We start from the raw sequence: 10,392 nt of genomic DNA on the forward strand, positions 1-10,392 counted from the left end.
AATTCAAAGTACATTTCCCTCCAAATTTTTGGCTCTTCCCTTGGCCATATTTCCCTTTGGCTAGCTTGCTTGCATTGTGTGTTAAGCAAACAGAAAAACCTGCATGCATGCATGGCCGATCCTTGAATGATACCCCAGCAGCCCATGCATCTGCCATAAATATGGTGTGAGAGATGAGATGAGAGATGCTTCCGTGGGGGCAAGCCGATCGATCCCAATGCAAGGCCATAAGTCTCCTCCTCATCATCGTTGCATGAAATTGCATGCATTGGGACCAAATCAATATGGGGAACAACTATAACTATAGCTGCAGGATTGCCAACTAATCCGTATTATTTTTTTCCTCACTCTTTCTTTTTTGATTAATTGATCGAGATGCAATATGGACCGGTGGACCACCTTCGCAGACCTGTTTGCTGCCCACATTCACACAGTATATACTCTGTAAGTATGCCAGTAATTCAGTGCTTGAACTACAATTGATTGGAGTTCATAGCCGATCGATGTCAAAACTACTATAATGGTTTTACTTATTTACACATTGTTTTTGGAGATTTCAATTACTTTAATTTATTCTTGGATTTCTATCTAGTACTCCCTCTCATTCTAAATTCTTGACTCAAATATGCCCAAAATATGGATGTATCTATTCTTAAAAAGTATCTAGATACATGTAATATTTTGACAACAATTTAGGATCGGAGGGAATACTATTATTTAACAAACTTTTGCTTAGTATCTCTGAGAATCTCGGTCGCCTAAAACACACAATAATAATAAGCCTAAATTGCACTCTTTGAAGATGTGCAAATTCAGTGAAATGTCAGTGTAATTTTGGTTTATATACACACACTTAGAGATACAGATAGTTGGATGCGTTGATACAAAGCATACAAGTGTGACTGAGCATTAAAAAAAATATTCATGATTTTAACGAAACAGACCAGCGTGCTATTTATTGCCAAGATAGTCGAAACATTCGATCATAGGGTTACAAGGAAACACGGGAAAACAAAGGCACTAAAGAAAGGGGAGAAATTAAGGAGTACTCCATAGCTAGCAAGGGAAAAATCTTCATGCATGACCTGTATATGAAAGCCAGACCCTGTTTGTTTACCTTTATATATATGGGCCACACTAACCTTAAACTTGTCTGCTGTTGAGCTGTTGGTGCCAACTACTCCATCAGTCCATCTCAACTAGGTAGATAGCTAGAGAAATACTAGAATATACATTTTTATAATTTAGTGGGGATCAGGTGACGTATACGTACGCAAAAAATAATAATCCCCAGCACACAGCAGCACGTACGTATGGTACTTAGCAGTCAAATGTGCACGGCTCTGAAGGTCAGATGATACGGAATTGCATACAGATGCATGGATCAATGGAAGTGGTCGCAGGGATGATTCAGTAAATAAACTTCAAGGGACATATAGTCGCAGCGAATTAACTAACACCAGAAGGACAATCGTCTTACTGTAATATATGCATATACGTACCGGCGAGATAATTGATTGAACATCTCTTGGGCACTACATACGTACGTACATACATGACCTTACTAGTACTAGTCCAGTACACATCTAATCAATCAGATAATTACCCCGTTTGGACGCAGACATTTTAAGCTTATAATTCAAAATTGAGTACGTTTTGCGAATTGCATTGTTTGGATGTCCATATAATCAGGAAATGGAACTGGACACTCAATCCATTAATATTGGGTTTGAATTAAAATAGTGTCCTCTAGATTCCGAGCTTAATTTACCCCTCGAATTGGGTGGAATTGTATGGTACGTAGTACCACTCCACCGTCCGAGTACGCCGGTGGTGAATTCCGGCGAGCTCTGGCCAAATCCAATTCTACAGACAAATTTTTGAATTGGTTGATAGATTGAATCTAATTAACTAGCAATATCCTGTTCAACCAACAAACAACAAATTGGTAGTAGAGCCATTTCTGCCAATTTGGTATTTGATCCAATTCAATTACTCCTTCCGTCCAACAAAGGATGTCTCAACTTTGACTAAATTTGAATGCATCTATAAAAGTCATGTCTAGATACATCCAAATTTGACAAACTTGAGACATCTTTTGTTGGACGGAGGGAGTATAAGACCTTTAATATCTGCATCCAAACTAAGTCTAGGGAAACTATACGATCAATCAATTTCACATTAATTTCGAAATTCCGGTGCTGGAAAACACGATGAAATGTCGAAAATTTATATAACTGTATGCTCAATATATAAATAAAGAAAGACAGGCAATAATCTCTGTGTCCACTACCAGATCGACGATCAGATAGCACGAGTTAAAAAACAAGCAAATTCACATAAACAAATCTTGTGGTGGCAGGGCACAATCACTGAACCGTGCCGCAAACTATAAATAATGGATTTAAGGACGTTCTTTACTCAAAGCGGCCCAGTGCAACATATGACACACACACACCGCCTGAAATATTAGTAGTACTACACTACCACGCGCTCTTTTTTCTACAATAAAAACTTCTGTAACAGCGTACGTATCACAGAAGATAGATCTAAAAAAAGAAAGAAAAGAAAAAGGCTCAGGACCGGACCACTCACACTTAATTACTACACCATGCATGTAGTATATCTAGCTCTAAGTTGTTCCACGGCCATAAAATAAGCTAGCTAGCCCGAACGACATGATCCAGATTTGTACTAAAAGCCAAGTTGGTAGCTGTACATGATGTCAAGTGTAGTAGTAGTGTACGATATGATTTAGGTTTGCCACCTACTAACAGGCATGCTTGCTTTAATTTTGTATCTTTACGTTTCATGGCATATGCAGACGCAGGTGAAGAGAGGGCTCCACGTACGTACGCCCGTATAGTATTGTATATTTGTAACTGTAATGATCATGATAATATACTCCACATGCTACGTACGTACGGCGCATTTATTCATAGCCAAAATCTACCCCTCCATGTCGCGCGCGCAGTACAAAAAAAATGGCTTGGTATGCTCGAGCATTCGAGCTATAGCTATAACATTTTTACCCGGCCTGTCAAACATTCTCAAAAATGAAAATTCTGGATTAATGTTAATTAGTAGGGGCCACGGGCGTCTAATAAATTTGTACATCTACCTTATTATACACACTTCATAAAGGAGGATGAACTTAATCAAAACCAAAGATTGGCCGGATAGACTGGTCAAAAAAAAAAGAAAAGATTGGCCAGATAGATACGATCTGCTACTCCCTCTGCACTGAAACCATGACATGTATTTAAAATGTACTAGTTATACCAACGAAGGCAAAAATTCTACTAGTGTCGTTAAGGTTAACGACGGCATCTGGCGGCGAGCGGTAGGCGCCAAGCGGCTGACGTCCAATAGCACATCGGATACCTTCTTAATTCTGATGATCGCCCTCCTCAATCAAGCACGGCCCACCTGACCATCCCTGCTGCTTCCATGTGTTTGTTCCCTTCCTTCCCCTTGGGATTAATTGTCAGAATTAGCTAGGCTCCAAAGCTGATTGCTATACGCCAGCTGAGAGAGATCGATGGTGCTTCTAGCAGACTCTACGCTTGGAATATAGTTAAATCCTTCTCCGAAATTAATTATTGCTGATGCATGGCTGGATATATAATACGAGTTACTCTACCACGGAGTACTAGCTTTATTTTATTTAGAGTAAAGTGTATGCATCAGAGGTTCCCGATTAGTTAATTTTACCGCGCTCAGGCTCTTGGACAGTAATGATTGACTTTCCTTACCAAAATAGAGTAGTTTTCATGGCATCCATGAAAATCAGAGCGACGACATCCCAGATCTAGAAGAGGTAGAACACGGCAAGAGTCGTCGAAGAAGGGGGTATAATTAGCCTCATGCTTGTTTATCGGTGCTGTCCCTGCTTTAACCAAATCTAAAGCACACACTGTACTAAAATAGAGTACTCTAAATATATATGGGTAGCAATGTCTAAGCACAAGGAGGCATGCACGCCACATGCTGGTAAAATCGGAGAAGGCTGGCACGAGATCCGAGCTAGCCTCCGATCGAGGATTAGTTTTTCATATATATGCCACTCAGCCAAATCCAACCCAAATGAGGTTACAATATGGGACTATATATAGGATCCTTTAGTTTCCAGTTTTGTCAACAAGACAAGATTGCAGAGAATGAGCTTCGTACGCAACATGAATTTCTCTGTCTTTACGCAAAATCCTCTCTCACTAATTCTTACCACTAGCTCATGTTTAGTGTTAAGCTAATATAAAGTATGTAAAGGCATCTACAATGATTTGGGCAGTGTCGGCTGGTATGTGGATTATATATATACACACACTAGCTTGTTTGCATATGCATGGAAATGCATTGGGACGTGGCTGCGTGTCTTATGCTACAAATTCTATATAGGAATTCCATAGACTATTGGGAATGATGTATTCCTTCATCCAACAAAAGATGTCTCAAGTTTGTTAAATTTGGATGTATCTAGACATGACTTAGTGTATATATGCATTCAAATTTAATCAAAGTTAAACACATCCTTTGTGGACGGAGGTTATATTGACACTATGCTTACAAAGCATGTTTGAAAAAACAAAGATATTGCCCAAAAGGTAGATTTTGTGATGGATGACCTCGAGGGAATTCCACTAATCAACGCAAGCGGCTATTGGCACATAAACAAAAGAAGTATAAAAAACTCTGCTGCACTAGGGCCGCTTGTCGTGGTGGCGTCACGGCAGATGCCATATGATGGTTTAACTTGGGGCCGATGGACGATGAAGGAATCGGAGGAGGAAGGATGTGAAGAAGAACACGCACAATTCACACCAGAACACACCGATTTACCCCGGGGTCGGAGCTCTCTTGTCGAGGTAAGACTCCTACTCCTGCTTAGTTGTATTAGCCGAGATTGATAAGCTCTATAATGGCGCTCCTTGAGCTGTATTCTTGAGAAAGAAGAAGAAGAAAGGGGAAACCGTAGAATGCTCTCCCTCCCTACAGAGGGGTAAGGTTCTATTTATAAGCCACACATGTTACACTGCCATGTGGGCCGAGTCTAACGTCATCTTCCTTGGGCCCCGCCAGGCACGCGGCTTGGTTCCCTCCAGGCAGTACCGCAGGGGACAAGGCAACTTTACTTTTCCTGCCAGCCGGCAGCGGGTACAGCTATCCTCTGCCGGCTTCCCTCATAGATTCACTTTCGGTGCTTCTTTAGCGTGGTCACCTGACACCGGCATGCAGGCACTGACCGTTTTCCCTGGAGTGATGATAGCGCTGCTTTACTTTGCACCGCGTGGTCAGGATAAGACCGTTGAGGGATCTCGGCTACTGCCGAGACCAACGTGCTCATCCTTATCCTGCAAACTCATAAGATAAGATAGCCCTGCCAGCATAAGCTCGGCGTGTCGGCTTAGCGTTAGTTGTATTCTGTGATGCCGGCATACGTAACTGCGCCGGCCTTGCTTCCGTTATCTCGGCTAGAGTTGCGTCGTCATGACCCTACCCGGGGTCATCCCCCCAACACTAGTCCCCGAAGCTGTTGTGGTCCGCATAGAAAGATGTCGGGCTGCGACAGTTTCCCATAGACAGACCACCAACGCTCACTCGAGTCCAGCTAAGAAGGACGCCAAGATATCCCCAGGTTCTCCTAGCTGAGATCAATTTAATCCGGGACTCCGGGTTGGCATGCTTATCTAGTTTTTTGCCGAGATTCTTTCCTCTCCATGACCGACAGTTTAAAGCTCACTTCTGCCGACATAACCGTCACCAACGGGAGGATAAGGCTTGAGTTACTGCCATCGCGCTTTTTGAGGCGAGCATGCCGTCGCGTCGGACAGTAAAGCCGACAGAGCCTTTAAAGATAGAACTTCGGTTCCCACGCGAACACTTATCCTCCAGATCTCGCGGGATTCTTGGCGGCACGCCGCACTGTAACCGAGCGCACGCCTTGATGAGCATAACTGCCCAAATCGTGTGCAATCTTCCCGTTAGCCACTAAGTCGATGGCACGGGAAAAGCGCACCCCATTACTGCGGCTCGGGTATAATAGGAGGAGGAGGGCGTGGGCAGAAAACCCTTCACACTCCTCGCTCTCCTCTGCTCCTCGCGCACTTCTTCGCCGCCTGCTAGCTTCGAGCATCTCCGCCGTCGCGGTCTCTCGCCTCCGAGCTCGCAGCCGTCGCTTCACCCGCAACCACCTAGGCCTCCGCCGCGCTTAGCTTGCTAGCTCAGACCTCGCGCAAGCACTTCCTCCTCCGAAGCTCCAAACCCTAGATCTGTTCTTTCCTCAATGGTTTCTTCTTCTCGCCAACCGGCCATCGACCCTGCTGCTCAGGCGAAGGAGAGGGCCAGCTCTGAGCGCGCCGCCTGGGAGGTCTCCAACGTGACCCCGGTGGATATCGAGTGGCTCCGCCACTCCCGACGTGTCCCGGAGGAGGTCCAATGCCAGGTTCCCGGGGGAGAAATCGTTCTGACTCCAGAAGTCGGTGAGTGCGTGGTCTTCCTCTCGCATTTCGAGCGTGGTTTTGCTCTCCCCGCTAGCGATTTCTTTAGAACCTTCTTAGATTTTTTCGGCCTCCAGCCGCACCATCTCCCGGCGAACGCCATTCTTACCCTCTCAGCATTCGTCACCTGCTGCGAGGGTTATCTCGGCCTCTGGCCATCCATTGATCTGTGGTCCCGGTACTTTATGTTCCGGCCACAGGTTCTCCCAGACAAAGATAATCCCGGCGCCGCAAAGCCGATGACCCAATGCGGCGCCGCCACCATTGTCCCTCACCGTAACTCGGCTTTCCCAAGGATACAGGGTCTTGAGTCATGTAAAAAATGGCTCAAGACCTTTTTCTATGTCAAAAACTCCTCTTTAGCCGACAAGATCAACCTGCCGGGGTTCGAAGTCGCCCCCCTGGAATAGAAGAGGAACTGGTCCTTCGACCCTAAGGAGACCAATCCGGAGGTCAACGAGATCCATACCGCCATCCTCGAGCTCAAGGAGGAGGGGATGACGGCCGACGATCTCCTGGCGACTTTTGTGTACCGGCGGTTGTGCCCGCTCCAGCGCCGGTTACACAAAATGTGCTTCTACAGCGGTCAGCTTGACCCGGACTGAGTGTCTACAGTCCGGCTTGACCAGGCCGAAGTCCGGCACCAGGTCAAAGCGATTGCAAAGACCAGCCTGCCGGAGCAGTGGAGCTGGGGTATGTCGGCGTACAACCGGAAGCACCGAGCGTCCCTGGTAAGTTTTTTTTTTATATGTAACTTCTGCTCTCATCCGATATAAGATTATACCAGCCTTGCTTTGAATTAACTCGGCAGCACCTGATTTTTCTCTGCAGAGGTTCGCCCGTCAAGAGAATGAAGACGGGAGATCCCCGGACAAACGCTTTGCGGCCCCACGCCTGACCATCGACCATGAAGATCCGGACTCGGAGGACTTCATGCCGATTGCTCACCTCACCGTACGAAACGTAAGAGTCTCTACCATCTTCTTGTAACCCTTATAATTCTTGTAACCAAAACGCTTATTCCTGCCTTATCCCTGAAATAGCTGACTCGGGTGAGCGTGCCGCTGAGGCGCCGGAACCGGCTCCTGCTGCTGCTCCGGTTCGGGAGAAACGCGCGGTTGCAAAGCGCCCCGCCGAGAAAAATCTTCTGCAGAACGTGAAGCGGAAGAAAACTGCGGCACGTGGTCCTAAGCCGAAACCCTTGATCGTCGGGTAAGGCTCTTATTACCTCAACCTCTGATGCCGGCTTCCTTCTTCAAAATCATGCGAGTGACTAAGCTTTTTATTTCTGCACGGAGGCTTTAACGGCCACGCAATCTCGGACGTGTATCGCGTCCGAGATCCCGGCGGCTCCCACTTCCCGCGTCGAGGTTTCAAACCCGGCTGTGGGCGGGACTAAGACTGCTAGGGATCCGACATCCCCCGCCCGGGACGTCGGCCCAAGTGCCGAAGCTGCGGTCGTCGGCGAGACCGAGACTCCTGCGGCCGCGGTCTCAGCAGGCGAGGTCGCTACCGGGACCGCTCCTACCTCGGCTGCAGTCGAGACGTCGACGGAGCCACCAGCTTCGGAGATGCCGCAGCAGCCGACTGCGGGTCCTGAAGGACCTCAAGGGCCGCAGCCGACCCCGATGCCGCCTCCGTCTCCATCGCGGCCGGTGGACGCCCAACCTGCTGCCGCCCGGGCCAAGAAGGCCAAAGGCCCTGCTGCTGCAGCAGGGTTGGCAGCTCAGGGTTCCGTTGCCCCGCGGCCTTCTATCAGGCCGCAGGAGGTGCCCCTTCGGATGACCAGTAGGCACAGCTAGGGGTCGTTGGGCCAGTCCGTCATGGACTGGAACAGCACCGACCACTACGAGGTGACTTCCAACACCTTGCAGTCGGCTCGGCAAAGCCCGCTGGTGGGACCTTCGCCCGCAGCAACTCTGGGGTCAATCTAGACCCGGATGTACCAAGCCCGGGTGGCTTTATTCGAGGCCGGCCGAGCCACGGAGATATGAACAATCCTTCAGAAAACTTTAACTTCTAAATCTAGCATAGTATCCATATTCCTAGTCTCCGAGGTTCAAGGCGGGTTTAGAATAGTCGGCCTGAAGCTTGTCCCGAAGAACTTCAAACACCTATTCGGGCCATTAACTTCCTGCTGCAGTAACCTTAACTGTGAATCACTGTTTTGTAGCTCTGCATGAACAAGCGCACCGCCATCTTCAAGACTTTGCTAGCAAGGTATAAGAAGTTGGAGGCGGAGCATGAGGCGCTCAAAACTGAGCGCGAGATCCAGGGTAAGTATCTTTTACCAGAAAAGAATCTTTGTCCGAGTATCAATGTTCTGCGAGAACTAACACCTGCTCCCGTTCACAGCCGGGGACAGCGCCCAAGTAGCGGAGCTATTGAAGCGCGTTGCCGAAGTCCAAGGTAACTCGTCGTCCGTATCCTGGGTTCCATCCATATTAGATATCAATCTATGTAATATATGTCTGTTAAACAGATGAGAAGACTCGGCAGGCCGAACTGCACCGGGAGGAGGTGACCCGGCTGCAGGCGCAGATCGCGGCGCAGGCGGAAGCGCACCAAACCGAGGTGAATCAACTCACCTCGGCCCTCTCTTCCCGAGCTGATGAGAAGATTCAGCTGGAAGGCGAGGTGAAGAAGGGCAAAGAGTTAGCTGCCCAGCTCGAGACCCGTGCTACTTCCGCGGAGTTGGAGGACGTCGAGAAGATCGCATTGTTCCGGGTTGTTCAGCGTGAACTCATCAAGATCGACAACATGCTAACGAGTAAGTTATCTCGACTTAAATTCCTCATCCAATTCCTTGTTTGAGTAGCAGCGACAATGTGCCGAGACTCACTGCTATTTTTGTCTCTGCTAGAGTTCTTCCCCACATCTCTCGAGCATGCTCAAGAGGCCGTGAAGGTCGCCCGTCAGAAGAGGGATCCGGCAGCAGCGGCGGGAGAGCCGTTCGAGTACGACTTGGTGGATTACTTGGTGAGCATCGCGAGCCGGGTTAGACCGCTCAGGTCGTTCGGCGTCGACCTGCTGAACGCCGTCATCCGGGCCTTCCGCGTGCTGTGGCCGGGAGAAGAAGCTCCTGCGGATATCCTGACTCTGGCAAAACGTTTGCTGGAGACGGAGTCCCGGCTAAGCGACTGGCGGGAGTCGGCTGCGCGCATCGGCACCGATGAGGCGTTGTCGTTCGTACTATTATGGTACGACGGCATCAACCTTGACATGCTACAATCGATGCGTGCCGGCTCTCCCTATCTCACGGACCCGGAGCTGGTGGCGAAGCGCAAGGAGCGGGCCTACTCCTTCATCCAGTATGCCGACGTGCATACGTTTGTGGAGGGCCCAACCTCTGAAGCTAACGCCGAGATGACCGACGAGGAAGAGGAAGAGGCTGCAGCAGAGGAAGATGTTGTGGAGTCGGCTTCCACCGGGAATGCTGCGCCGAGTTCGGGTGCCAACCCCTCCATCTCCTCTTAGCTTAGTCCTCTAAAAACCTTAGAAATATTAGATCTCCGGATTGCCGGGCGTATATGTAATCCAGGTAATTCTGCTTGTAAGACATCTTGGTTTTAATTCAATTAAGTCTTTTGCTTGTCGAATTCCCGACCGAGTCCCCGAGTTCAGTTTTTCTTTTAGTGAAATTTTACAACTTTGGTTCTTTTGTCTGCCTTGCCGGCGTTCAACGTATGAATCACAAAGTCGCAAAACCACTCTCTCAAAAAAAGTAACTCGAAGAATTCGCTCAGCAATAACCGAGTTAAAAAGAAATGACGAATTAAGACAACATGTATCTCGGATCGCCTCTTTGCTTGTTTTCGTAGCCATCTTTCATGTGCTCGGTTATTTTATACCCATTTCTATCTTGCCATGAAGCCGGGTTACGGACAACAGCGAA

The 10,392-nt window shown here is 48.0% G+C and overlaps 1 protein-coding gene across 1 annotated transcript; it reads left to right on the forward strand.

Annotated features, from left to right (window-relative positions):
- The first annotated feature begins 209 nt into the window (after positions 1–209).
- Positions 210–9,974, forward strand: LOC112269940. The gene is made up of 5 exons (XM_024457479.1): positions 210–444; positions 8,671–8,773; positions 8,853–8,906; positions 8,980–9,267; positions 9,361–9,974. Exons 1-5 carry the CDS (start codon positions 376–378, stop codon positions 9,972–9,974), a joined length of 1,128 nt encoding a protein of 375 aa, XP_024313247.1. The 5' UTR covers positions 210–375.
- Positions 9,975–10,392: the final 418 nt, after the last annotated feature.

The sequence above is a fragment of the Brachypodium distachyon genome, chromosome 1 (assembly GCF_000005505.3).
Source record: "Brachypodium distachyon strain Bd21 chromosome 1, Brachypodium_distachyon_v3.0, whole genome shotgun sequence".
Lineage (NCBI taxonomy): Eukaryota > Viridiplantae > Streptophyta > Magnoliopsida > Poales > Poaceae > Brachypodium > Brachypodium distachyon.